General features: G+C 70.9%; 9 protein-coding genes across 9 annotated transcripts; 5 read left to right on the top strand and 4 right to left on the bottom strand.

Moving 5' to 3' along the window:
• Positions 1–125: 125 nt before the first annotated feature.
• Positions 126–1581, bottom strand: V1510DRAFT_424134 (uncharacterized protein). The gene has a single exon (XM_066935050.1). The coding sequence runs from the start codon at positions 1527–1529 to the stop codon at positions 588–590; it is 942 nt and encodes a 313-aa protein (XP_066786401.1). The 5' UTR covers positions 1530–1581; the 3' UTR covers positions 126–587.
• A 571-nt stretch (positions 1582–2152) lies between these two features.
• Positions 2153–5316, bottom strand: V1510DRAFT_441698 (adaptin N terminal region-domain-containing protein; the record flags this gene model as incomplete). The annotated part of the gene is made up of 2 exons (XM_066935638.1): positions 4347–5316; positions 2153–4315 (listed from the first exon to the last, which is right to left on the bottom strand). Coding segments are annotated over exons 1-2 (2880 nt in total), but the record flags the coding sequence as incomplete, so codon positions are not given.
• Positions 5317–6699: 1383 nt separating this feature from the next.
• On the top strand, positions 6700–7759 carry V1510DRAFT_303243 (vacuolar import and degradation protein-domain-containing protein). Its single transcript, XM_066930694.1, has one exon. The coding sequence runs from the start codon at positions 6713–6715 to the stop codon at positions 7643–7645; it is 933 nt and encodes a 310-aa protein (XP_066786399.1). The 5' UTR covers positions 6700–6712; the 3' UTR covers positions 7646–7759.
• V1510DRAFT_441694 (RNA ligase-domain-containing protein) lies at positions 7731–10406 on the bottom strand (the record flags this gene model as incomplete). The annotated part of the gene is made up of 1 exon (XM_066935637.1): positions 7731–10406. Exon 1 carries the CDS (start codon positions 10215–10217, stop codon positions 7731–7733), a length of 2487 nt encoding a protein of 828 aa, XP_066786398.1. The 5' UTR covers positions 10218–10406.
• Positions 10407–12499: 2093 nt separating this feature from the next.
• V1510DRAFT_424127 (uncharacterized protein) lies at positions 12500–14251 on the top strand. Its single transcript, XM_066935049.1, has one exon. It carries the CDS (start codon positions 12857–12859, stop codon positions 14207–14209), a length of 1353 nt encoding a protein of 450 aa, XP_066786397.1. The 5' UTR covers positions 12500–12856; the 3' UTR covers positions 14210–14251.
• Positions 14252–14396: 145 nt separating this feature from the next.
• On the top strand, positions 14397–15733 carry V1510DRAFT_424125 (uncharacterized protein). The gene is made up of 2 exons (XM_066935048.1): positions 14397–14561; positions 14592–15733. Exons 1-2 carry the CDS (start codon positions 14406–14408, stop codon positions 15726–15728), a joined length of 1293 nt encoding a protein of 430 aa, XP_066786396.1. The 5' UTR covers positions 14397–14405; the 3' UTR covers positions 15729–15733.
• Positions 15734–18530: 2797 nt separating this feature from the next.
• On the top strand, positions 18531–19953 carry V1510DRAFT_303230 (uncharacterized protein). The gene is made up of 3 exons (XM_066930693.1): positions 18531–18770; positions 18802–18964; positions 18997–19953. Exons 1-3 carry the CDS (start codon positions 18648–18650, stop codon positions 19830–19832), a joined length of 1122 nt encoding a protein of 373 aa, XP_066786395.1. The 5' UTR covers positions 18531–18647; the 3' UTR covers positions 19833–19953.
• A 944-nt stretch (positions 19954–20897) lies between these two features.
• V1510DRAFT_384121 (WD40-repeat-containing domain protein) lies at positions 20898–23899 on the bottom strand. Its single transcript, XM_066931691.1, has 3 exons — positions 23821–23899; positions 23614–23740; positions 20898–23582 (listed from the first exon to the last, which is right to left on the bottom strand). The coding sequence occupies exons 2-3, from the start codon at positions 23727–23729 to the stop codon at positions 21101–21103; spliced, it is 2598 nt and encodes an 865-aa protein (XP_066786394.1). The 5' UTR covers positions 23730–23740; positions 23821–23899; the 3' UTR covers positions 20898–21100.
• Positions 23900–24034: 135 nt separating this feature from the next.
• V1510DRAFT_424118 (uncharacterized protein) lies at positions 24035–25092 on the top strand. Its single transcript, XM_066935047.1, has one exon. It carries the CDS (start codon positions 24178–24180, stop codon positions 24955–24957), a length of 780 nt encoding a protein of 259 aa, XP_066786393.1. The 5' UTR covers positions 24035–24177; the 3' UTR covers positions 24958–25092.
• Positions 25093–25401: the final 309 nt, after the last annotated feature.

Raw genomic sequence — 25401 nt, 5'->3', positions numbered from 1 at the left:
GGCGGCCGATGATGGGCGGGCAGGCCGGTGGAGATGGCGGCCGACGCTGGCCGGCCGCGCGCCAACGCAGCCGAGCGGCCACGCGCCACAGCCAACCGCCGCAGCCGCCGCAGCCGCCGCTACAATTATCAACGAGATCTTACAATACAATACATAACGGCCGCAGCTAGGCCAATGGTCAGCGGGGTGGCTGGGAGTTTGATAGCTAGTGCGGCTAGTCTGGCGCCGCACGTGCTGCGGCTGGGAGAAGCCGCACAGAGTGCGGCGCGGCGTCACGTGCTTTGCGGTGTGGCTTGCTTGTGGCCGTGCGCGAGCGTCTGGCGGCGGTGCGCTCCGGAGGCTCGGTCAGACGCAGAGCCCGGAGGCTCGGCCATGAAGCCGCCGTGTAGGCTCGGTCATATAGCCGCCGTGTGGCTCGACCATGAAGCCGCCGTGCATAGAGCCGCCGTGTAGGCTCGGTCATATAGCCACCGTAGAGCTCGGCCTTATTGCCGCCATGGAGGCTCGGCGAGCCTGCGCATATAGCCGCCGCCGCCGCCGCACGCCGCACGCCGCACGCCGCACGCCGCGCCGCACGCCACAGCCGCTCAGTGGCGGTGCTGCGCGCGCAGCTTCTCGGTCATCTTTGCCCGCCAGCGGTCCATCTCCTCGCGCACGCGCGCCTGGATGGCCTCCGCCGTGCGCTCGCGGTCGTACTCCTCAATGATGCGGTTCGCCTGCACGCGGTCGCGCTCGTGCTGCTCGAGGTCCAGCTGGTGCTTGGCCCGGGCCAGCTCGTCCTGGCGCTTCCAGTCCTGGAACTCGGCAATGGCCTGCCGCAGCAGGTCGTCGTTCTCCAGCTGGGCCACGGCAGTGTCGAAGCCGGCGGCCTTGTGCGGGTACTGCTCGGCCAGCTCGCGCAGGCGCCGCTTGTAGAAGGCCATCAGGGTGACGTCGTCCTTGTTGAGCACAGTGTGGACGTCGGCGTCCGGCGGAAAGTAGATCCGGTGGTCCATCTCCTGCAGAATCCACAGCAGATTGGCCTCCATCGCCGCGCCGGGCGGCTCGCGCACGTCCTTCTCGGGCTTGCCGGCGTCCAGCTCCGCCGGAAAGACGGGCCGCGGCACGGCGTCCAGCGCGGCGCGCACCTTTTTGTACACATACGCCTCGTGCTTCTTGACCAGCACGTGGTTGTAGAGCGGCGCCAGCGCGGGCTCGCCCGCGGCCTGCGCGGCCGCCTGCGCGAGCAGCTGGTGCTTCTCGCGGTACGTGGCCGACGTCTTGCGCGACCGCTCCTGCTTGGTCATGGGCTCGCGGGTCGAGTACTGGGCCAGCGCGCGCAGGTGCTCGACGTCGGCCGCCGACTTGGTCTTGAGGTGGCGCAGGATCGCGCGCCGGCCGCGCTTGGCGTACGTCTTGGTGTCGCAGCCCTGCACCGGGCACAGGTACACGGTGACCTGCTCCGTCGTCGACAGCGGCTCGTCCGACGCCGGCGGCCGGCCCACCGGCCGGCCCACCATCGACGCCACCGGCAGCTCCAGCGCGTTCATCACGAACGGCTGGCCGCCAAGCAGGCCGTCGTCGCGGCCCGGCAGATGGTGCCGCAGCTGCTCCTTGTGCGCCAGCGCGGCGCCGCCCGCGGCCCCGCCCGCCAGGCCCGCGCCGCGCGCGTCCAGCTTGGCCTTCTGCCGCTCCGACTCGTGCAGCGCGTCCTCGTACAGGATTCCGGGGTCCAGCGGGATCCCGCCCATGTCGTCGTCCGCGTCCGACCCGCCGCTGTTGACCAGGTCCTCCAGGCCGGCGCCGACCTCGTCGTCCCGTAGCTTGCCGTGGGCGCCTCTGTGCGATACCCGCGACATGTCGTTCGCCTGGCGTCAGCGGGCGCAGACGCGCACTCACCGTTTTTGCTGGGCTCGCCCGCAATGCTTGATCTCCGCGTCACGGCCGTTCGTCGTGACTTCGATGGCGTCTGGCGAATATCTTTTTGGTGACAATTCTGCGCATATTTTGCCGCAGCGGGCATGGATGACACTTGCGGCCTCACATGGCGTTACCCGGGCTGCGGCGCTGCCGACGTTACCCGGCGCTTCCGATTACCCGGCGCCCGGCGGCGCCGCACGCCGCGCGGCTCGCGTAAATCACTATATTGCTCTAACAACTACTTGGCCGCCGACCGCTGCGTCGCCGCGATGCGGTCGCCCAGCGACAGCGCCAGGCCCTGCCCCTTGCTCCGGATCCGGATGTGGCCCACGATGTTGCCCGTCTTGGGCTCGCGCTCGATCGACAGGTTCGCCAGCGCGTCCTCGCCAAACACCGACCGCGCGTACATGTTGGCCGACAGGAACTGGCAGTCGCCCTTGAGCGACGCCTCGGGCGTCAGCACCGACATGTTGGTGTACGACACCAGATTGTCCAGGAACTCCTTCAGCGACGGCGGCGTCTTGTCGTCGGCCAGCGCGGCCACGCTGCCGCCGGTGTTGATGTTGACCTTGTTCTCCCACTCGAACTCGGTCCACATCGTGCGGAACTGCGTCTCGGACACATGGCCCTGCTGGATGTAGTCCATGATGTCGACGTGCACGTCGTTGAGGATGACGATGTTGGACTCCATCGACGACGAGCCGTCGTAGACGATGTTGCCGAAGATCACGCCGGTGTCGGTCGACGAGACCTTGATCGTCGCCTGCACCGAGTGGAACGCGTGCGGGCCCAGGTTCTGCGTCGTCGGCTTCTCGACGACCTTGAGGTCGCCGAGCGTGGCGAACTCGACCGACAGGTTCTGGAGCGTGTCCGTCGTCTGGTTGACGAGCAGCACGTCCAGGATGATGTCGAACTGGTGCACCTTGACGTACGCCTCGGCGTAGACCGTGTCCGAGAAGCCCGTGAGCTGGACGACCTTGCTGAGCTTGGACGACGCGTCCTCGGCGACCGAGTCCGAGCCGGTCGCGCGCGTCAGGTCGGACGCGAACTCGTCCTCGCCCTCGGTGGCCGACTTCTTGGCCAGCTGCCGGATGCCCAGGCTGTCGTCGACCTGGATCGCGTTCTTCTCGCGCTCGATGCGGTCCTTGGCCGCGCGCTTGGTCTCCTCGGCCACGACCATGGCGTGGAACGCCGAGTGCGTGTCCTTGAGGAAGACCTGCTCGACGACGCTCTGGTCCATGTCGGACAGCGCGCGCACGCACGTCAGAATCCGGTCCTGGCTGTCCTCGTCGATCGGCTGCTTGGAGAACTGGGACTGGCCGACGCGCAGGACCGAGATCATGATCAGCATGGCCTCGGCGCGCAGCAGGTTCTTCTGCTCGGTGTTGTCTGACAGCGCCGAGTAGCGCAGCACGAGCTTGGTCAGCGTCGACGCGAGCGCCGACGCCAGGTAGTAGTCGCCGTCGAGGATCAGCGCCCGCAGCGGCGGCTTGGACGCGGCCTTGATGGCCTCGAGCTTGGCCGCGGTCGACGCCGACGTCGACGTCAGCGCCGACTCGGTCGCGTACGTGCCGTCGGGCAGCACCTTCTGCGCGGTCGGCTTGGGCTTGCCGTTGGCCTTCTCGGGCGCCGGCGCGGGCTCGCCCTCCTGCGACGCGTCGTCCAGCAGCTGCTGCTCGGACGCCAGCAGCGGCACCTCGCCGATGCTCCCCCGGATCTTCTTCCACGCCTCCTTGATGTCGGCCTCGGTCGTGCAGTACTCGCCGATGATCCAGAGCGAGCCGCGGAAGATCTTGCCGCTGCGGACGTCGCCGAGCGACGTGATCAGCCGCGACACGATCGAGCCGCGCAGCACCGGGTACTTCTCGAGCACCTCCTTGACGAACGTGATGACGTCCACGGCCGACGCGCTGTTGAAGTTCGACATGATGTCGATCAGCAGGTCGACGACCGACGCCGCGACCTCGACGAACTTGACCGCGCAGCTGTGGATGGCGTGGATCAGCAGCTGGCGGTACTCGTTGTTCTTCTCGTAGTCCTGGTCCAGCGTCTTCTGGAGCTCCTTCTTGAGCAGCAGGATGACCTCCTCCACGTTCTTGCTCGAGATCATCTGCATGGCGATGTCGAGCGCCTTCTGGCGGACGTCGATGTCGGGGCTCGACAGCACCCGCAGGATCTCCATCGTCAGCTCGTCGAGCACGCCCTCGTTGCGGCGGCGCAGCAGGTCGATGCGGTCCAGCACGATCAGCTTGACGTTGTTGTCGGGCTCCTTGACGGCGAGCTCGATGAACTTGCCCGCCGCGGCCTTGATCGCGACCGGGTTGTTCGTCAGCGACGTCAGCGCCGTCGCGGCCTCGTACAGCACCGTGTGCGACGGCGCCTCGAGCAGGTCAAAGACCAGGCGCAGGTAGCGGCCCTGGCGTCAGCGCGCGCGCGCGCGTACGTACCTTGTGCGTCGAGTTGTGCACCGCGTCCTTGCGGATGAACTCGATGAACGCCAATTGCAGCAGCTCGTCCATCTGCGGGATCTGGTCGATGTTCTTGTACAGGTACGCGATCGCGCCCTCGGTGCTCACGTTCGCCAGCACCACAAACGCGTTGCGCTTGCACGTCGTGTCCGTCTCGGTCTCCAGGAACGTCGCGATCAGGTCCGCCGCGTCCGGCACCAGGCTCTCCGAGAGCGAGTACACCGAGTAGATCGCAAACACGGCGTTCTTGCGCACGTACGCGTGCCGGTGCTCCAGGCACGACCGCACCGACGGGATCAGCGGCTCCAGCAGGTCCGGCTCCTTGAGCTTGCCCAGGAACCGCAGCGTCGCGCCCCGGATGTACTCGTTCGGGTGCTGCAGGTCGTTGCGGATCGCGTTGCACACCAGAATCATCTCCTGCTTGAGCTTGCCGTCGGGGTTCAGCTTCGGGCATATCTCCCAGTAGAAGTGCAGCAGCTTCTTGAGCGCCTTGCTCTTGGACGGCATCACGAACCGGATGACGTGCATCAGCAGCGACGGCATCGGGTCGCCGTTGAGCATGATGATCAGGATCTTGCGCATGGCGTCCACCTTGATGGCGTCGTTGCCCTTCTCCAGCTGGAACTTGAGGTCCGCCAGCGACGGCAGGTCGGCCGACGACGTCTCGTGGACGAGCGTGTACGACGAGTCTGCCATTGTCGATGCTTTGCCCGTCAAACTCTTTGCTATCGCTCGCGGGATGCTGTCCTGCCTGCGACACTATCCGTCAATCAATCCTATCGCGTGCGGGCCAATCTATCGCCCTGCTGGAAGGTCCAATTGGATGAACCCGGGAGAGGTGCTGTGCGCGTCGAGTCGTCGAATGCCGGGCGGATGCGAGCGTGGTGGAGCTACTGGAGAGTGTTGTGGACGAGAAAAGGGCGGCGGCGCGGCCGCTGACAAACTTTTCCCTCCGGGTTATGTAAGCCCCGCCGCCGCCGCACCGCCGCCACAGCGCCGGCCGGCGCTGCGGCCGGCGCGCCCGGGCCCGCCGGCCGCGGCCGCGGCCGCAGACGGCCGGCCGCGCCGGCCGGCCGCCTGGCGGCGGCGGGACGCCGGTGCACACTCCAGCACGGCCTGCGTAGCCCTGAGCACACCTGCGCTACGTGTCCGCCGGCGCCGCACTGGCGCCGCACTGCTGCTGCCGCCACACCCGTGGCGCGGCGCTAGCACCGGACCGGCCTGGCCAGGCGACGTCGCCCGGCGGTTGCCAGGACAACGCCCCTGCGCCGTTGCCGTGACAACGCCGCCGCACCGCCACGCGCCGCACCGCCACGCCGCCACCGCCCGCCAGCCGCCCCAGCGTCGGCCGGCACCGGGCCCGCCGCGCCTGCTCGCCCGGTCGCCGACGCGGCCAGCACCGCGGTGGCGCGGCCAGCCGAGCGGGCAGCCCGAGCCGCACGCCGTGCGGCTCACGCGTGGCGCCGCCCGTTCCAGCCCCTCTGGCCCCAAGCGCCGCCGGCACCGCTCGCCGTCGCTCACCACGGCCACGTGAGCCCGGACCGGCGGACCGGCGTCCAGAGAGCCACCGGACCTGCGCTCCCGTGACAGCAAATCCACCGGATACGCGAAGCAGACGCGGGGTATTACCCGGCGGCCCGGTTGCCGAGGCCGGGTAACGCCGGCACCCTTACCCGGATAGGGTAACTGGACCGTTGTTTTGCCGCCGCTGGGAAGCGCACACGCAGGACGACTCGCACCGGTATCAGACACCGGCCCAGGCTCCGACAGGAGACGACACTCGGACAGTCCGCAGACGGATACGCTCGAACAGGTGAGTACAGCAGCAGCGCGGCTGCGCGCGGCGTGCGGCGCCGCCGCTGGAGCGGCGGTGAAAGGCCCCGGCCAGATATCCACGCAGCGGCGAGCGGCCGCGGCGGCCGTGGCAGGCCGCCATGCGGCCGCGGCGGCCGCCGCAGACCGCCCGCGGCCTATCGGCAGCGGCTGGGACCGCGTGCGCGCAAATCGGCCCCGCGGCGGCCGATGCCGAGCGGTATCGGGCGGGTCTTCGGACCACAGCCGACGGCGGCAAAATCAGCGTCACCGGCCCCAGACCGCGCCGGCGGCCGCCGTGGCCGGCGCGCGGCCGGCGCGCGGTCGTCCGCGTGCCCACCGGCCGGGTGGGCCGTGCGCGCCGCCCGCCAGCCGTCCTGGCGCCGGCGCACCTTTGTCGGTCTGGGCTCGTGAGCACCGCCGCCGTCTCGGCCGTCGGCCGGCCGCCGCAGCCGTCCCCGGCCCCGCTCGCCCCCCCGCGCTCTCCGCCGCGTCCCGCGTCCTCCGGGCTTGCTGACCGCAGTCTCGATCGCATGGCGCCTCTCGCCAACCCTCCCGCCTCCGACAGCCGGCCGCTCCGGGACGCAATCGCCCGCCGCAACCTCTGGAACGCCCGCGGGGTCTCGTCGCGCGGCTCGGACGCCAGCAGCTCGATGTCGTGGCGCTACGGCTCGGACGAGGTCGACGCCAAGTACCTCCCCGGGTCGATCTACAAGTCGGCCAACGAGGAGCAGCGGCGCAGCCAGTACCTCCGGGACCTCGCCAGCAGCAGCTGCGCGTCGGCCGGCGCCGGCGACGCGGCCATGGGCGACACCGTCGTCATCGACGAGAACAAGGAGCCCACGCCCGCGCCGCTGGCCCCGCGCGACGAGGTGCTGCGGCCGCGGCGCAACCCGCCGTACTCGTCGTCCACGTACCTGCGCTCGGGGTCGCACTTCGTGGGCACGCAGCAGTCCGGGCGGTCGACGTACGAGGTCCACGTCGAGCTCAAGCACGTGGACATGCGCGAGTCGTTCGTGTGCGGCTACCTGCACATCCAGGGCCTCACCGAGGACCACCCGACGCTGACGACGTACTTCGAGGGCCAGATCATCGGCCCCAAGTACTCGTTCCTCACGCGGCGCAGCGACTGGGGCGCGACCGAGAAGACGGACGTGGCGCACTGGGCGCGGTTCCCGTCGTGGCGGCCGCTGGCCGGCGAGGCCAAGCGGCCGGACTACTGCCACAACGACTTTGACCAGCGCGACCACATCTACATGCGGTGGAAGGAGTGCTTCCTGGTGCCGGACCACAAGATCCGCAACATCAACGGCGCGTCGTTCGCGGGGTTCTACTACATCTGCTTCTCGCAGCTCAACGGCGCCATCTCGGGCCTGTACTACCACGCGTCGTCCGAGAAGTACCAGCAGCTGGAGCTGCGCCACACGCCCGACAAGGGCAGCTACTACTCGTACGAGTTCCGGTGACGCCGCGGGCGGCGCAGCCCGGGGCGGCTGCCTGGCGCAGCGTGCCTGCGCGGATCGGTGTCATTTAGGGTCGGAATGGATTTTGTTAAAAGACGGCCCGGACGGGCAGCGCGGCGAGGACCGCGCCGCGGACGGGCGCGCTGGCGATGGCGTCGGCGCCGGCGGCGCGCAGCTCGAGCAGCGCGTTGGACTCGACCGGCGCGATGTCGGGGCGCGCGGTGCCGACCGTGACGTGCATGCGCTTGAGCGGCGAGCGCGGGACGGCGCCGACGACGTCGACGGCGGCGCACATGACGCGGTCGTCCCAGACGACGTCGAGCACGCGCACGTCGGCGTGCGCGAGCACGCCGGCCTTGTGCTGGACCATGAGCGCGTTCCACGCGGCCAGCGCGGCGGCCTTCTGCTCGGCCGAGCCCTTCTTGGTCTGGTTGACGTGCTCGACCGTGACGTGGAACGCGGCCTGGACGCGGCCGGCGGCCTCGAGCCGCCTGTAGAACGCCAGGCCGGACGGCGGCGCGTCCGCCGCGGCCAGCGCGGCCTCGACCCAGCCCAGGAACGGCTGGCGGGGGACGGGCAGCTCGAAGTAGGCCGGGCGGCTGTCGAGCGTGCGCTGGACCTTGGCGCCGTCCTTGGGCCGGCGGCCGTCGGCCTCGGCCGCCTTGAGCCCGCGCACGCCCTTGCGCGTCGTCGGCTGGTAGTTGAGCGCGTGGATCATGGCGCTCTCGAGCGCGGCCGGCGCCGGCCGCCCGCCCAGCACGCCGTACTTGGCCTCGATGGCGTCCACGACCCGCAGCACGCTGGTCTGGAGCTTGTCGCCGACCTTGAGGTCGACCACGAGGTCGAAGATGTCCTTGTCGGGCCCGAACGCCGTGTTGACGGCCTGGAACCGGCTGATGAAGCCGTTCATGATGCCCATGATCTTGGCCTTGGGCATCGTCGCGGCCTGGATCGACTGGTGGTTGTCGCCGCGGTCGAACACGCGCGACGCCGTGGTCTGGCGGATGGCCGCGATGTCCGCCGCGCGGTGCACGAACTGCACGCACACGTAGCGCACGTCCAGCAGCGGCGCGATCCGCGAGAGGTCGTCGAAGATCTGCCGCCGCTCGCGCGCCTGGTGGTTGTTGCGGTCGGCGAACACGACGCGGTGGTCGCCGAGCGCGGCCTTGATCTGCTCGACGAAGCGCAGCGACGCGCCCTTGCCGGTCACGTTGTCGTTCTGCACGTGCCCCCACCCGTACAGCTCGGCCAGCGTCAGCCCGAGCGTGGTCTTGCCGCAGCCGATCGTGGCCACGGGCACGACGACGAACCGGGTCCCGTCCGTCACGCGGCCGCTCTCGGCCGCCAGCCGCTCCTCCTCGGCCGCGTCCTCGCCCTCGATCAGCTCGAGGCCCTTCTTGCCGGCCGCGGCCAGGAACCGGTCGCGCAGCTCGATGATGCCCTGGTTCTGCAGAAACGCCTCGCCCACGGCCGGCTCGCGCCGGATCACGTCGCGCACGAACCGGAGGTACTCGGTCGTGATCTTGTGGTGCTTCTTGATCTTGGTCTCCTTGCCCTCGATCAGCGCCTTGGTCAGCTCGCGCCACTGCCGGTACATGAAGTACGGCTCGTCGAACTTGTACTTGAACAAAAAGTCGCCGACGCGGCCGCCGAGCTCCGCCTTGCACCGCACCACAAAGCCCTCGACGTCGCGGCCGTCCCAGCCGCCGGTCTCGGCGCACTGCTCGAGGAACCGCCGGAGGTCCGCGGCCGTGTTGCGGCTCACGTACTTGATCGGCCGGAACCCGAACACGGCCGCCAGCCGCTCGACGTCCGCGAACGGGTACGTCACGAACTCGCGGCTGTTGACGTTCATGCCGTGCAGGTACAGCCCGCGGTCCTCGCCCTTGTACGGCAGGATGTGCTCCTCGAGCTCGTCGTCGCACAGCTCCAGCGCGGCCGTGCAGTTCAGGTGCCGCAGCGTGGCCGCCAGGTCCTGCTTGGTGTGCCCGCTGCGCGCGAGGTGCCGCTCGAGCCAGTCCTCGCCCTTGAGCGAGTGCTGCACGCGCGACGTCTCGCGGAACCCGGTCGAGTGCTTGGAGCACACCAGCAGCTGCCCGTTGGCGAGCCCGGACACCAGGATGATGCACCCGTTCTCCTTCTGCGTGATCTGGTACGGACCCCGCGTGTGCGCGTCGATCCACGACCAGCTGGTCTGCGGGTTTTCGCCGACGTTGAAAAATTTGTCGTAGCCGCGGACCGCGATTTCGGGCGCCACGGCCTCTGCGCCGGCCGCCGCCGTCCCGCCGACCGTGAACAGGCCGCGCGCGTGTATGGGCAGGCTGCGCTTGCCGCCAAAGTCCCACTCGTTGAACTTCCAGCCGTCGACGGAGGTCTGCCCGTCGACGACGAACGTGTTTCGGCGCACGCCTCGGCTCTCCTGCAGCTTGACCAGCTCGTCAATCAGCGCCTGCGTGGCGACGGCGTCCGAAGCCGGCGCCAGCGGCCTGATGCCGGTCTCGACGACCCGGCCGGCCACGCTGCCGGCCGCCGGAGCCGGTCCGGAGCCGGTCTTGTTCTCGCTTGATTCGGCCATGTCGTCTGTTGGGCTCGCCCCAGCGCTCTGGTGGTTCTGAGACCTGCACGAGATGGTCCGGACGACCGAGCAAACACCCGGCGCAAGTCTGCGGTCTGTTGGACTCGTTCGTGGGCCTGCAGGCCGGGATCGGGGTGGTTGAGGGTGCGGTGTCAAAGTACAAAAAATTTGGAGTTCAGTTTTCTATCCCAATTGTGCACGCCGCACTGAAAGGTTGAGCAGCAGTGACTCATGAACGACCTTCTACGACGGCATTGCCGCCAGGACAGCTGCGCTCGACGGAGCCACCGCCAGAGAGTCGTTCCGCTGCGTACGGGCCACCAGGGGGGCCTTGTTCGAGGGTAGCTGCGTGCGGGCAGACGGTTTTAAGGCGCCAAAGTGCACCAGACAGTACGCGCAGCGATCTGGCGCTGCCAGCTCCTCCCGGAGGGCTTGCTGGTGCGAGCGACGAATTGCGGACGGCCCGACGACATACGGAGCGGATCCGCCAGAGCGCGGGCGGCGGGACTGCGCAGCGGCGGAGAGGGCGCGGCGGGGCGGCGACGGCGCGGCGACGGCGCGGCGAGCCGCACGCTGTGCGGCTGTCAAACATCTATCAAGCAGGCGTGCGGCTCACTGGGCACGGGTAACAAAATGCGGGTCATGCGGCTCATGCAGTGCGTGCGGCTCACACATGCAGGTGATGCGGCTGCGTCGGCGGCCCGTGCGTCCGCCGCCGCCGTGCGCCGCCCGTGCCGCGCGGCTGCTGCGCACGCGCCGCTGCGCACGCGCCGCTGCACACCCGCCGCACGCACCCGCCCGGCCGCGCCTTCCGAGCACCCGGCATGCGCTGGGCGCGCGCCCTCGATGCTCGACGCTTCCCCGGAAATTGGCGAATTTTAGAGTTTTCGCGAAACTGGCGTCCGCCGCCGTCAGCATGCCGTCAGCTGTCCAGCCGGCGCCCGCGCCGATTCGCAAGCCGCTCAGGGGAACGAGGGGCTCGCGTCCCGTCGCCCGGCGCGGGCAGGTGACCGGGCGGCGCCGGGCGCGATTTGCATTCAGACTGTTGCCAAGACAACCAGCGAACAGCCCACCACTTTCGACGCGGACGAGCACGGCGGCGCGCGGCGCGCGGCCGGACAGACGCCGAACTAATTAAATATTGCTTGACGCTGTTGTGCAAATCATTGCCGGCTACTGCCTGCATTCCAGAGGATCCTGTCTGCCTAGCCACGCCCGCCAGTCTTGCCCCCGATGAGTCTGCGCAGTCTTGCCAACGCCAACAGCGCGCGCGGGTCGCTCTCTGCGCGCAAGCGATGCTCATGTTCGAGCAGATACACGGTGCGAAGCGCGGGATCCCGCGACGACGAGAATTCGCCGGCGGCCACGCCGGTGCCGACGCCAATTGACGACCGCAAGCTGGCGTGCGAGCTGCACGCCGACGCGGCCGGCCTCGACGACACGTCCAAGCCGGCGTTTGCGTGTCTGGATCACGACCTGCCCGCGCGCGGCTCGAGCGTGGCCGCCGAGACGCCGTCGGCCGACCGCACGCTGCGGCCGGCCGAGCCGGCGCCGGCGCCGGCGCCGGCCGCGGAGCCCTCCTACAACGTCTTCAGGCCCAACCACACCGAGGCCTCGGGCGTCACGCCGGGCACGCTCGGCGCCATCTCTCAGGTAAGCGCGCGCGCGACCGCTGCTGACGGCAGTACCTCAACGCGCCCACGACCGACGACGACCGCGCCGAGGGCGACTCGGACAAGGAGAACACGGTGCCGGACGCGCGCGCGGCGCTGCGGCTCGACACCAAGAAGTCTGTGCGCAGCGTCCGCTCGGTGTACTCGGTGCAGCCCACGCCGATCCTGTCGTCGTCCATCACGTCGCTGCCCGTGGCCAGCCCGGCGCCCGTCGCCCGCGAGGCCGATCTCTCGATCGTCTTCGCCGCCGGCCCCGCCACCGGCGGCTTCCTCGACTGCTCCACGCTCAAGAGCCCGTCCGGCAAGCTCAAGGTGGCCAAGATGACGCCCGACGCCGCCCGCAGTCTCGAGGACTGGCCGCCGCTGCCGGGCAGCCCGGCCGCGGCCAGCACGATCCACGACTACAAGCGCGGCCGGCCGTCGAGCCCGCTCGATTTGCTCGGCGACGACGCGCCCGTCGGCTTCCCCGAGATCATGATCCCGCCACTGCTGATCCCCCAGCGCCGCAAGCACATGATCAGCGAGCCGAGCGAGACCGTGACCACAACCTCGCACGCGACCGCGGGCTCGTCGCTGCGCTCGGCGGCCGCTCCGATCGGCCCGGCGGCCCCGCGCCCGCTGGCCGCCGCCGCCGTCGCCGACCTGCTCGCCCACCGCACGCTCAAAACCAACAAGACGCTGACGGCGGCGCTGGACGCGGACCTGCGGTCGACCACGTACTCGAGCGGCGACGCGCTCTCAGGCGACATCCGCATCAATGTCTCGCGCAAGGGCGCGTTTGGCCTGGCGCGCGCCGACGACGGCAAGCGCATCAGCATTCTGGCGGCCGAGATCGCTGTCGTGTGCGTGCAGGAGATCGGCGGCAAGAAGACCGCGCTCGAGAGCCACGTGCTGCTCAAGCACAGCGCGGCCGGCGCCGTGCGCCACCTGGAATCGTCCGGCGAGGACGAGTCGGCCGTGCTGCACATGCGGTCGTCCAACACCATCGGCTCGGCCATCACCTGCAAGAACTTCTGTCTGCTGCCGTTCACGGCCGCGCTGCCGCAGACCTTCGGCCCCGGCACTTTCAGCTCGACCATGGCCAAGGTGCGCTACCTGGTCTTTCTGACGGCCGACGTCAAGTACGGCAACAAGCAGGAGCGCGTTCGTACCGTCGATGAGCTGCGGTTCGTGCCGCGCGGCGCGGCCATGCCGTCGCCGAGCACGCCCGCGGACGACTGGGCCATGGCCAACAAGTACATTGTCGAGAACGCCGGCCCGCTGCTGTTCTCGCCCAAGGGCCAGCTGCGCGTGCGCATCATGACGTTCGGCCAGGTCTTCCGGGCCGGGCGCACGTGCACGATCGGCCTCAAGCTCACCAACGAGACCGCGCACAACGTGACCAAGATCAAGTTCCGGCTGGTCCGGCGGATCTCGGTCTTTGGCGAGCACGGCAGGCCCGACCGCACGTCCGAGAAGGTCGTGCTCAAGGACGCCCTGTCGGCCACGGTCGACCGCGACTACGTCAAGGTGGTGCCGCAGACAACCGCGCTGCTGCGCAAGAAGCTCGCGCTGCCCGCCGACGTGGTCTCGGTCGACGCGGCCGGCTTCCAGGTCGCGTACGTGGTCGACGTCCTCGTCGGCGGCCACCTCGGCCAGTACCTGAAGACGCGGTTCCCGATCACGATTGCATACAGCGCGGCCGGGCCGAGCCTGCCGCCGACGACGCCGCAGACGCTGACGCGGTCGGCGCTGACGCCAGCCGGCCGCGGACTGCCGCAGTTCCAGGCCAGCGCGCGCTCGCAGCGGCCGCGGTTCACGACCCGCCAGCGCAGCAACTTCTCGACGATCCGCACGCTCAAGGGCCGGCCGAACCCGTACGCGCACCTGCGCAAGAAGTTCAAGCTCGACCACCGCGACCGCTCGCGCGCGAGCGCGGACGCGTCGTCCATGCGGCTCAACCGCAGCCGCCGCACGCTGCATCTGTCGGCCATGCACGACCCGACCGCGGACGACTACGCCGACCTGGGCCTGGAGCTCGAGAACTCGCGTGCGTCGCGGCTGGCGCCGCGCGACGGCGTGCTCCTCGTGCGCAACGACAGCGACGACCTGTTCGAGCACCGCGCGTACGACCGCGACAACGTGTCGATCGCGACGTACCGCAAGCCCAGCGACCAGCCGCTGGTGTCGGTGCGCGAGGTGCTCAACTCGACCACGGACGACACGAACCTGATCTACGTGCCGTACCGGCGGCCGTCGTCCAAGAGCCACTATATCAATTTGAAGGCCGCGGCCAACAGCCTGGAGGAGGACGACCAGGACGTCAAGTGTTTTGTGTGATAGAGCATTGCGAGCCGCACGGCGTGCGGCTGAAATACATGCATCGCGGCCGCCGCCGCGCGCGAAGAGACCGAGCCGCACGGTGCGCGGCTGAGCCGCACGGCGTGCGGCTCGACCGCCGCGCGCCACGCGGCGCGACGCGTCCTCCACGTGACCGTAAACACCGCATCCCGCCGTCTGTCTCTCTCCACACACCATGGGCCTCCACGGCGGGCTCCACGGCGCGTCGCGCAAGGCCGACGCCAGAGCCGACGCCAGGGCTGACTGGGCCGAGAACGTGCCGCGCAAGGAGACCGACGGCGGCGTCCCTCGTGGCCGCACGTCCCGTCGCGAGCAGGTCGACCAGATAAAGGTGAGCTGGCGGCGGCGCCGCTGACGGCAGAACTACCGGATCCTGGGCATCCGGCGGTACTCGCAGTATGCGGATACGATGGAGGTCGCCCGCGTGCGCGACGACAAGAAGTTCGTCATCAAGTTTGTCGAAAAGCACCTGGTCCAGGACGTGGCCGACGTCAAACAGGCCCTCAACACGCTCCTGCGGTTCTATTCGGAGCTGCGGCGGCGCCGGCGGCGCAGCGGGCACGCGCGGCCGGCAATCGAGGTCGAGATCGCGTATCCGGACAAGATCTTTGAGGACGTCGAGTACATGTACTTTGTGTTTGCGCACTACGACGTGATCGACGGCGGCGAGACGCTCAGCGCCGAGACGCGCGCGCGCATCCGCACGAGCCTGGACGTGGCCCAGACCGGCGCCGACGTTGTCAACTGGGAGTGTGTCGAGCTGGGGCACATGAGCGAGGGCGACGGCCACCGGCTGGTGGCAGTGGTCGATCTGGGCGGTGTGGCTGAGGTCGAGCGCGACGTGGCGCGGCCGCGGCCGGTGGCGGTGCCAGCGCGGGCGCAGGTGGCACCGGAGCCTGTGGCGCCGCGGCCGCCGGTGGCCGTGCCCGAGCCCGTGCGGCGCTCCCCGGCGACGCCGCGGCCGACGCGCTTCGCCGGCGCAGGCCAGCGCGACCACGACCACCACGACCATCACGACGGCGACCGTGACCGCGACCGCGCGAAAGCGTACGTGGGCAAGTACATCATCGACGCCAGCGGCGTGCCCGATCTCGAAGTCTCGGGTCGCCTGTGGCGCATGAGCATCGAGACCGAGCCGGCCGAAGGCCGCATGCGCGTGCACATGGTCTTCCTGCGGTACCACATACACCTGGACGCGGACGTGACCGCAGCGCGCACGACTGTGCGCGTGCGCGCACCGGCGTCCAGCGACCGGCCGGCGTGCGACGACGTGTTTGCGCTGGACGAGCTGCCCCTTCGGTTCTTCTACTTCTACAAGTACCTGTGGGCGGTCGTGGCCGAGGTGCGGCGCAAGTGCGCCGTAGTCGACTTCAGCGTCGGCAAGCGCCGCGGCCAGCTCTTTGCGGATGGCCGATTCGAGTTCAGCGACCCGTCAGCAGATCCAGCCGACCGCGCGTGGTTCCACCAAAAGTGCCTGGAGCTTGCGCGGGGCCGGTAGCGCGGCGGGCGGCGGCCGGGCGCGCGATTCTTCGTGCCAGCGGCCGCGGCTGCGTTCGCGTTCGAACGGCCGGGCTGGATCCGACAGCAGACGGCGAGATCCGGCAGCGACGGCAGCCGCAAGCCCGCCAGAATCGCGCCCGCAGCCGCAGCACCGCCACGGCGCGGCTGCGTGGCACGCCCGCCGCCGTCCGCCCGCCAGCGGCCGCCACGCGCCGCGCCCACCTGCGAAACACGGTCGGACCCGGCGCGGTGGCCGCCGTTGTATCAATACACAGCCAAGAACATGCTCGTGCGCTAGTCCCGCTGGGTCTAGCGCCAGCGGCCATCGCAGCCGGACCAGGGTAAAATTGCGAATGACGTAGAGTCGGGGTACACGAGCGCTAGCGCGATACAGACAGGTACCGGCCGCAGCGCTAGTCAGACCGAGTCTCACTCTCGCGGCCGAGGCCGCTAGCACGCGGCGGGTAGGTGCCCAGAGCGATATGCAGGGTGCACGCGTTCAAGCGCACCACAGCGGGCCGCATCGACCAGCCGGCCGGGTCTAGTGCGCGCACCTGTCGGGTCGACGCGACAGCCCCGAGCCGCCAGATCCAGGGCTCTGGCACGCTAGACTGCGGCTGGGGCATCTGCCCGCGCCAGCCGGTACGGGCGACAGGCACAGCTCTGGCGTGTTCTGCGGCGGGGCACGAGCTGCCGACGCCCGATCGGGGTCGCTCGCCGCAGCCGATAGAGTGGACGACGGCGGCGGCGGCGGGATCGCGGCCGCGCGCGGTGGCGCGCCGCGCGTGGGGCGCGGCGGGCGCACGCGAGACCGCTGGCAGATGGCCGTGGGGCAGAGTCGTGGCCGGCCGGGGGCAGAGTGGAGGGCGGGCGTGGGCAGCTCGGCGGGTGCCGTCCGGAGACGCCGGGCTGCGCCGCCGCTGAGCTGCCCCGCCGCCGCGACCTCCGCAGCGGCGCTGGCCCGCTTGCGCCGCCAGAGAGGAAGAGACGGGCGCCCCAAACCGAGGCACCCTCAGGACTCCGACACCGAAGCGCCGAACCAGCACTGGTCCGCGGGCTCAGTCGCGAGGCGTCAGCCGCTGGCTAGTCCGGGTCTATTCGTGACCGGGCGATCGCTGCATTACGTATTCGGGCCATCCAACACGCTGGATCTGCGGCGAACCTGGCGGGCGCCGGCTGTGAGCCAGCGCTAGACTCAGACGGTAAATAATAGCGCAGCTGGTTCTGACAACCAGAACTGGACAGCAAAACGGTCATCAGCGTGTCTGGCCACGCAGCGGCCGCAGTTTCGCTAGACTGCGCTGATTCTAAGATCGGCTGGTGTGCTGCGGTGGGCGCTGCGGTGGGCGCTGCGATGGGCGTCACGGCGCGTCGTGACGCGTTGGCGGGGCCGTGGCGAGAGTGCGGCAAGCCCACGGCCGGCCCACGGCAAGCCCACTGCAGGCCCGCGGCCGGCCCGCGTCCAGCTCCGGCAGGGCCGCGGGCGCAGCCGTCGCTCCCGTGCAGCCGCAAGCCGCAGCGGGGCGCCGGCCGCCGCCATATCCGCGCTCAGCCGCGAGTCTGGAGGCCGGCGACCCCACAGGGCGCCCAGGATCGGCGCCCATAGGCTGCCCGGTCGGCGTGCCCGCGTCTGTGCCGGCTGCCGCGCGGCGCAGCCGCCGCCGCCACACTGCCCGGCGACCGGCCGCCGCCTGCCGGCGTGCACCGAGCGGCTCTGCGGGGCAAGCGGCAGAGCGCGGGCGCAGGCGGAAGCAGCCAGCCGCGCCCACGGAGAGAACACTAGCGCAGCCAGCGAGACACTAGCGCGGTATGCACTACGCACAAGTACACCGCACTAGCCCCTCCTGGGGCTTGGCTTAGACCAACCGCGCGCGCTCGCGAAATAGGCAGGCCAACCGCGCCGCTTGGTGCGCCCGCTTGGTGCTGGAACCTAAAGCGCGGGCGCATATCCCACTAGCACACGAGTGTGCTAGCGCGTGTCGCGGTACCCGCGGTACCCCTCGTACTGGGCTCGTACTGCGCCTAGTGCGTTAATAGGCCAGCGGCCAGGACGTGCGGTGCGTCCGGCTGCCGTGTCATGGCCACGGCGAGCGCGGACACGATGCGCTCCGGCCGGCCAGGACGGCGACCGTGGCCGGCGGCTGGGGCCGCGCGCGTCGCGCGGCCGGCAGCCGCGCCGCGCGCCCGGCCGCGCCCGCGCCCGGCCGGCCGCAGCTTCTGGGGCCTCCGGCCGTCGCTGGGGGCCTTTGGTGGCCGGCGGCGGGCGCTCAAGAACGAGCGTTGCGATTATATAACTCCGTTTTCGCGGCGGCCTCTCCTTCTTCGTATTCCAGCCTGGACTTGGTCGCGAGCGCCGTGTCAACAAATCACGCCCTGGCCGCACCATCCGCCGAACCGCGCGCACCCGTTGCCGCGCGCCATCCGCCCGTCCCCGCCGCCGCCGCGCGTCCGCCGCCCGGCGCATCATCCAGTGCACCCGCGGACGAGGCCGCCGGCGCCGAGACCGCCGCGCCGCGGCCCGCCTCCCGCCGCTGATCGCGCGGCGATCGCCATGGCGCAGTCGCAGCGCCGCCCGCGGCCCCGGTCGCCCGGCCCGGGACCGGTGATTGTGTCGTCCGAGGCCATCGAGCAGCAGCCGGACGAGGCCCAGGACGCGCCCATCGTGTCGTCGGCAGTGCCGTCGCCGGCGCCGGCCGACCGGCCGGACCACGCGACGGACCGGCCGGCGGCGACGCCGTCGCCCGGCCGGCCGCGCACGCCGGCCGAGCCCGCGCCCGCGACGGCGGCCCCGCCCGAGGCCGCCACGCCGGGCTACGGCTCGGCGTACGCGTCGCAGGTGACGACCCCCCAATTGCGCCAGCAGTACCCGTACTACAAGCCCGCGGGCGCGCAGTACGGCCCCGGCGGGCCGGCCTACATGCCGGGCCAGCTCGGCAGCCCGCTGCCGGGGCAGCTGCCCGGCCAGCTCGGCGCGATGGGGCCGATGGCCGGCCTTGTGCCGCTGCAGGACCAGCTCGAGTACTCGCTCTCGATCTCGAACGTACGTGGGTGCGCGACCGCGCTGACCGCAGCTGCCCTTCAGCGTCCGCTGGCAGGACCTCAAGGACCTCGTCAAGGAGGTTGTGCCGCCGAACCAGATCGCGCGCGTCGAGGTGTACACGCTCGAGAACAAGCGGTCGCAGGGCGTGGGCACGGTGCGCGTCCGCGGCCGTGACGCGGCGATCAAGTGCGTTCGTAAGTGGCCGCGCCGGGCCGACTGACGCCAGAATTCCTCGACGGCTACGAGTGGCACTCGCGCAGCCTGTCGGTTGTGCTGCTGATGCACTCGGCGACGCCGCAGATGGGCATGCCGCAGATGCCGTACGGCAGCCAGCTCGGCGGCCAGATGGCCAGCCCTCTGGTCGGCCAGTACGGCCAGTACGGCCAGTACACGGCGCAGCCGGCCGGCGCCGGCCTGCGCGGCCAGCCCGCCAGCCCGCCGCACCTCGCCGGGCAGTACCCGCCCGGGTACGTCGCCCAGACGCCGTCCGGGCCCGTCCAGATCCCCGTGCCCATGCACATGCTCTCGGCCGGCGTCATGGACATGTCGCTCGGCCCGGCCGCCTACTCAGCCATGCCCGCGCTGTCGGCGCTGGCCAACACGCCCGGCTACGGCGGCTACGGCAAGCCCGGCCGCCCGGCGCCCGGCGCCCAGGTCTACCCCGTCGACCGGCGCAAGATCTTCGTCGGCAATGTACCATACAAGACGCAGTGGCGGGACCTCAAGGAGTTCATCCGGCCGGCCGGGCTCATCAACCGGATCGAGATCATCTCCAACAACGAGGGCCAGTCCAAGGGCTTTGCGATCGTCATCTTCGCGGCCGAGGAGGACGCGCTCAAGGCGATCGAGCTCTACAACGGCGCCGAGTTCGAGGGCCGCGTGCTGACCGTGCGGTTCGACCGGTACCCCGACTCGGGGTTCGCGGCCAAGCCGCACAGCACGCCGCTGGCCGCGCCGGTGCCGGTGCCGGCGCTGGTGCCGGCGCCGCCGAGCGCGGGCGAGGCGTCGCCGGCGCCGGCGTCGCCGGCGCTGTCGGGCGCGTCAGCCGCTTCCGGCCTCTAGGCCGCCAAAAGTTAGTATTTTTTGGAGACGCCGGCCCCCGCGGCCGGGCGGTCGTCCTCTGGCCGCGGCCAGCGTTCTGTTCTATATTCTATGTGTGGTCTATTCGTTATGCATCCGCCTGAGACAATGACATGTACATTTCCCCGACCGCGGCGGCCGCGCGAACGGCCAGGAAGTCACGTCACGTGCCCGCAATATGGTTTTCATTTCCAGCGCGCTAGCGCTAGCGGCTCATGCGCAGTTCAGCTAGTACGCAACAGGCAGTACACCGCACCGTGCCGGAAACCTTGGAGACGTGCGTGGGTACGGCCTATCGGGGCTAGCGCTGGCCGGGGCCCCTTTCTCAGTTTCGGCTGTGGCGGTGGCCTGGCGGCCGCCGACGTCGGTGGACGGTGGCTAGCAACGGCCGGCGTGGTTCGCCCTTGCGCGCCTAGCGAGGTGCTAGGCCGGGGCCTGGCGGCCGCGGCCGTGGCCGGCGGCTTGGCGGCGGAGACGAGGGCTAGGACGACTGCAGAAGCCGGCGGAGCGGCGGGCGGGCGGGAGCCGGCGGCTCGGGCGCCGGCGGCCGCGACACAGGGGGCGGCGGCGGGCAGCACGCGCGCGGCGCCGCCGCGCGCGTGTCGCCCGGCGATTTCGGGGACCGTCGGCGTTTGCTCGCGGCCGTCTGTGCGCCCCACAGTGGCCCGATAGCCACCGCCAGAGGGCCGCAGGCGCCGGCGGCCGGCAGCGGCCGGCGAGGGCGGCGGGCCGGCTGGTGCCGGCGGGTAACATCCGGCAGCACCGGCGCGGCTAGGGCCCAAGCAGCTGGCACCGGCCGCCGCCAGCCGCAGCCGCAGCCCTAGCGGCCGCCGTGCAGGGCGCTAGGCCGCCTTGGCCCGGTTCGGTCCCCGCGGGCCTGTCCCTAGCGGGCGCACGCGCTTGCCGCATACGGCGGCGGCACTGGTGTAACGTGCCGTCGCAGGCGGCGCGGGCGGCGCCGGCCGCGCCTGGGCCGGCGTCGGGTGTTCCGCGGCCGCGCCGCACGCGCCGCACCGCCACGCCGCGCCTCCTTGCGTGCGGGCGTGCGCCCGGCGCGCCCGCGCCGGCACCAGCCACACCAGCCGCACGCATGACGTCGCGTCTTATCGCCGCCCGCCCGCGCGCCGCGCGCTCGACCGCGACTAAGCGAGCGTGTCTCGGAAAATAGCGAGAAATGAAAACCTTATCGCTATCTGCGTGGAACTCTAATCGTGGGCCGCGCGCCGCCCGCCAAACCGCCCGCACGCGCGCTAGGAAATGATGCAGTCGGCCTCGGCCTCGTTGATGAGCACCGCGCGCTCGTCGCCGTCGACGTGGATCCGCGCGGCCAGGTCCGTCAGGATGTGGCGCGCGTACGTCGCGTCCACCACGCCCTGCCGCGAGCTCTCGCGGTTGCGCTCCACGATCCGGTACTCGTCCTTCATGCGGCGCGAGGACGGCCCCAGGAACTTGCGCGGCGCGATGATTTGCTCCGTCAGCCGCGCCAGGTCCGGGTCCGTGCCCAGCATGATGTACCGGTACGTGTTCATGATCGACTGCCGGGTCTCGGAGTTGGGGAAGGTGTCCACAAACGTGTCGAACTCGCTCGTCGACATCCACGCGCGCGCGGTCGGCTGCAGCGACGGGAACGCGCTCGAGCGCAGGTTGCTGCGGCGCGGCGGCGGCCGGTAGTCCATGCTGTACGGCGAGAAGATCTTGATGGTCGAGTCGATGCCCGAGACCGCCATCTGCGGCAGCTGCGGGTGGCCCTGGACGACGTTGACGATGTCGGTGTCGCCGCGCAGGATCTGCACGAGCTGGGCCGTCTGCCGGTCCCACACAAAGACGTTGCCGTCGTCCGAGCCCGAGACCACGTACTCGTCGGCCTTGCCGAAGAAGTTGACGTCCTTGACCGTCTGCACGTTGCAGTGGCCGGAAAACCCGCGCAGCGGCTCGACGACGGGCACGCCGGCCTCGGCCTCGGCCGGGTACTTGTCCGGCGCGCGCCCGCCGAACCGGACCCACGGCTGGTCGTCCTCGTCGTCAAAGTCGAGGTCGATGTCCATGTCCAGGTCGACGTCGTCGTCGGCGTCGACGTCGTCGCCGTCGTCGTCCTCGGACTCGCTCACGCGGACCGAGTCGTCCGAGTCGTCCGCGCGGGGCGCGCGGCGGAAGCCGCGGCTGAGCGCGCGGCGGCGCGCGTCGCGCGCCCGCGTCTCCTGGCTCACGTGCGGCGGGTCCTCGGCCGGCGGCTGGCCGTCCGGCGCGCCGAACGCGGCCGCCACGACGTCGTCCGTCAGGCAGTCGGCCTCGAGCGCCAGCAGCGCGCGCGCGACCTGCAGCCAGAACGACCGGCGGTCGTCCGAAAGCGCGCCCGACTCGAGCCGCAGCACCGGCACGACCTCGGCCTCGCTCGTGAAGAGCGTCTCGGCCGTGTCCGGGTCGACGACCGCGGCCGTCGTGCCCACGGCGCCCGGCGGGAACGCCAGCACGGCGCCGGTCGGCGGCTCGCCGGCCAGCAGCACCGCCAGCGCGCGCAGGATCTGCAGCCGCAGCGGCCACGCCTCCAGGACCTCCTCCGGCCGCTCGTCGCTCGGGACCCAGAACCGCAGCACGTTCTCGAGCACGACCAGGTACCGGTACAGCCGCTGCTGCGGCGCGGTCTGCGGCAGCCGGTACCGCTCGTACCGCGCGAGCAGGTCGTGGGCCTTGAGAAAGCACTCGTTGTGGCGGCCGTCGGCGAACGCCGAGCGCACGTCGCCAAAGGCCACCGCCATCGCCGCGCGCTCGCTCTCGGGCGGCGCCACGCGCTCGTCCGAGCTGTCTGTGTCGCGCCGGCGCTTGCGCGTCGCCCGGCGCGGCCGCGGCTCGACCGTCGTCGAGCTCGACGCCGACGTCGCCGACGCCGACGTCCCGGCCGAGTCCGCCGAGTCCGCCGAGCCGCCGCGGTCGTCGCCCCGGCCACGGCCCTCGCCCCGCGTCCGCCGGCTGTCGTCCGCCGGCGCCGCCGCCGGCACTGCCGGCGCGTGGATGTCAAACAGGAAGATGCCCTTGGCGGACCAGCTGCCCAGGACCTCGTTCGGCCGCGCGGTCGAGAACTTGGCGCTGGTGACGTGGTGCCCCCGCTTCCCCGGCGGCGCAAACCGCCGCACGCACTGCGTCGCGCGGTTCGCCGCCGGCGGCATGCCCCACATCTGCTCGATGTCGCGCGCCAGGAACCGGCGGTCGTGCAGAAACAGGTACGAGTGGTCGCCGCCCAGCACCAGGTACTGCGGCTGCGCCGGCGACAGCGTCAGCGCGTTCAGCGGGATGCCGTATTGGCGGTACGAGATCAGCGGCGGCGGCGCCGCGCTGTACGGCCCGTGGTACCGCTGCGGCGAGCGCAGGTCGATGTACCGCACGTCGCCGTCCTCGGAGCACGTCAGGAAGCCGTTCGGGCTGTCGCCGTCCGGCACGATGCGCTTCACGCGCTCCGCGTAGCACTTGAAGACCTCGCGCCGGCGCGCCTCGCCGCCGGCCAGGTCGAACACGCGCACCTGCGAGTCGCCGGCGGCGGTCACAACCGTGCCGTTGGCCGAGTGCGGCATGAACTTGACCGAGAAGATGTTGGCCGTGTGGCCGGTCGCGAACCGCGCGCGCAGCGGGTACGCGGCCGCGTCCGTGCCGTACACGTTGACGTGCGTGTCGTCGCTGCCGGACGCCAGCAGCGTGCCGTCGTCGGACCAGCAGAGCGTGTTGACGCAGCCGGTGTGCCTGGGGTCAGCCGCGCCCGCCACGCACGCACCCGTAGAGCTGGTGCGTGAGCTCCATGTCGTTCACAAACGCCCGGGCCGAGTACAGCTGGGCGATCCCGGACCGGGCGCGCGTCTCGCGGTCGAGCAGGACCCGCCCGAAGTTCATGGCGGCGTCGGCTGGCGGTCAGCGTGATGGCGGCGGGGGGCGCGCGGCGGCGGCCGGCGGGCCGGCGGCGGCCGCATCCAGCCCGGCGTACCTCGGGGCCCTTGTCCTGTGGTTCTGCGGGCTCTCAGCGGCGGGCGGCTGGGGGGGAGACGGTCATGGAGGTGATCAGCTGGCGGGGTGTCGGGTCCGGCGGTTGGGACACGCTGGGTCCGCGGCGGCGCGGGGCGTTACCCGGGCGCGTTGCGTCATGGGCGGACTCAGTCCGGGCTGGCGGACACACTTATCGCAGGCGGGTAACTGGGGCCCAGGTCACCGCCGTCCTACCACCGCACGACACAGTCCACCACACACGCGCCCATCCATCCCGGTAAAGGTCAGTAGGCCGCGGCCGCGCGCGCGGCCGGATGGACGGCGGATGCGCCCCCCCGGATCGCAGTGCTGACGTCAGATGCCAACCACCCCCTCCGTCTACTCGTTCAAGGACGCCGACGCGCTGGCGCCCGCGCTCGCCGAGTACATCCTGGCCGCGCAGGCGGCCGCGCTCCAGCGGCACGACGCGTTCAAGATCGGCGTCTCGGGCGGCTCGCTCGTGGCCACGCTGCGCAAGGCCCTGCTGGGCCGGCCCGAGGTCCAGTGGGACAAGTGGCACGTCTTCTTCGCGGACGAGCGCCTGGTGCCGCTGGACCACGCCGATTCCAACTACGGCCTGCTCAAGCGCGACCTGCTGGACCACCTGGGCGACGCCGCGCCGCCCAAGGTGTTCCCGATCGACACGGCGCTGCTGGACGACCCGACCGAGTGCGCGGACGTGTACGAGAAGGAGCTGGTCAAGAGCTTTGCGGCCAAGGACTCGGTCCGCCTGCCGGCCTTCGACCTGCTCCTGCTGGGCTGCGGCCCGGACGGCCACACGTGCTCGCTCTTCCCGGGCCACGAGCTGCTGCGGGAGAACGTGGCCTGGGTCGCGCCCATCGAGGACTCGCCCAAGCCGCCGCCGAAGCGCATCACCCTGACCCTGCCCGTGGTCAACCAGTCGCTGCGCATCGGCTTTGTGGCCACCGGCGGCTCCAAGGCCCCGGTCCTCAAGTCCATCTTCGAGACCCCGGAGGAGGGCCTGCCGTGCGCTCTCGTCAACGAGGCCGCCGGCGGCAAGGTCACCTGGTTTGTGGACGCGCCGGCGGTCGACGGCGTGGCCATCCAGAAGAAGGAGTGGAAGACCCCGTCGCTCTAATCAAAAGCGCCTTTTTGTTCATGCGTCATACGCCAGGTTTTGTAGTTTAGTTACGTCTCACGCACCGTCCTCATGCAGCGTCGCTGCTTTGCTAGTGTTTGGTTATAGTAATACAGCCGATAGAGTTGGTCTGGCGCTGCGGGCGCGGCCGCGGGCGCGCTGCGCGGGGCTGCCGGCGCCCGTTGCGGCTGCTGCTCTACGGGCAACGGACGACGGGCGGTCCGCGGAGGATCTGCGCCGCCCTCGCGCCGCACACCGTGCGGCTCGCACATTTAGCCGGCCGCCGGTCGAGCCTCGCGGGCGGCTATGCGCCACAGCGGCTGTGCCACACGTGGCCCCTGCCCGAAGGGCAGCCACCCTCGACGGAGTCGCCGCCGGAGGCTCGCCGTGGCGGTGCAACGAGCCTCCGGCGGCGACTCCGTCGGGGGTAGGCCCTGCGGGCGG

Source organism: Dipodascopsis tothii, assembly GCF_038497935.1.
Source record: "Dipodascopsis tothii strain CBS 759.85 unplaced genomic scaffold V1510scaffold_58, whole genome shotgun sequence".
In the NCBI taxonomy this organism is placed as follows: domain Eukaryota; kingdom Fungi; phylum Ascomycota; class Lipomycetes; order Lipomycetales; family Lipomycetaceae; genus Neoaidaea; species Neoaidaea tothii.
The sequence above is the reverse complement of the archived record's forward strand: the minus strand, read 5'-3'. Positions and strand labels throughout refer to the sequence as shown.

Coding starts and splice junctions, on each gene's coding strand:
- V1510DRAFT_424134 (XM_066935050.1), bottom strand. CDS start 1,529: ATGAACGCGCTGGAGCTGCCGGTGGCGTCGATGGTGGGCCGGCCGGTG.
- V1510DRAFT_303243 (XM_066930694.1), top strand. CDS start 6,713: ATGGCGCCTCTCGCCAACCCTCCCGCCTCCGACAGCCGGCCGCTCCGG.
- V1510DRAFT_424127 (XM_066935049.1), top strand. CDS start 12,857: ATGCGGTCGTCCAACACCATCGGCTCGGCCATCACCTGCAAGAACTTC.
- V1510DRAFT_424125 (XM_066935048.1), top strand. CDS start 14,406: ATGGGCCTCCACGGCGGGCTCCACGGCGCGTCGCGCAAGGCCGACGCC. Junction 14,562..14,591: donor AGCAGGTCGACCAGATAAAG/GTGAGCTGGCGG, acceptor CGCTGACGGCAG/AACTACCGGATCCTGGGCAT.
- V1510DRAFT_303230 (XM_066930693.1), top strand. CDS start 18,648: ATGCCGGGCCAGCTCGGCAGCCCGCTGCCGGGGCAGCTGCCCGGCCAG. Junction 18,771..18,801: donor ACTCGCTCTCGATCTCGAAC/GTACGTGGGTGC, acceptor CGCTGACCGCAG/CTGCCCTTCAGCGTCCGCTG. Junction 18,965..18,996: donor CGCGGCGATCAAGTGCGTTC/GTAAGTGGCCGC, acceptor GACTGACGCCAG/AATTCCTCGACGGCTACGAG.
- V1510DRAFT_384121 (XM_066931691.1), bottom strand. CDS start 23,729: ATGAACTTCGGGCGGGTCCTGCTCGACCGCGAGACGCGCGCCCGGTCC. Junction 23,583..23,613: donor CTCACGCACCAGCTCTACGG/GTGCGTGCGTGG, acceptor GGCTGACCCCAG/GCACACCGGCTGCGTCAACA.
- V1510DRAFT_424118 (XM_066935047.1), top strand. CDS start 24,178: ATGCCAACCACCCCCTCCGTCTACTCGTTCAAGGACGCCGACGCGCTG.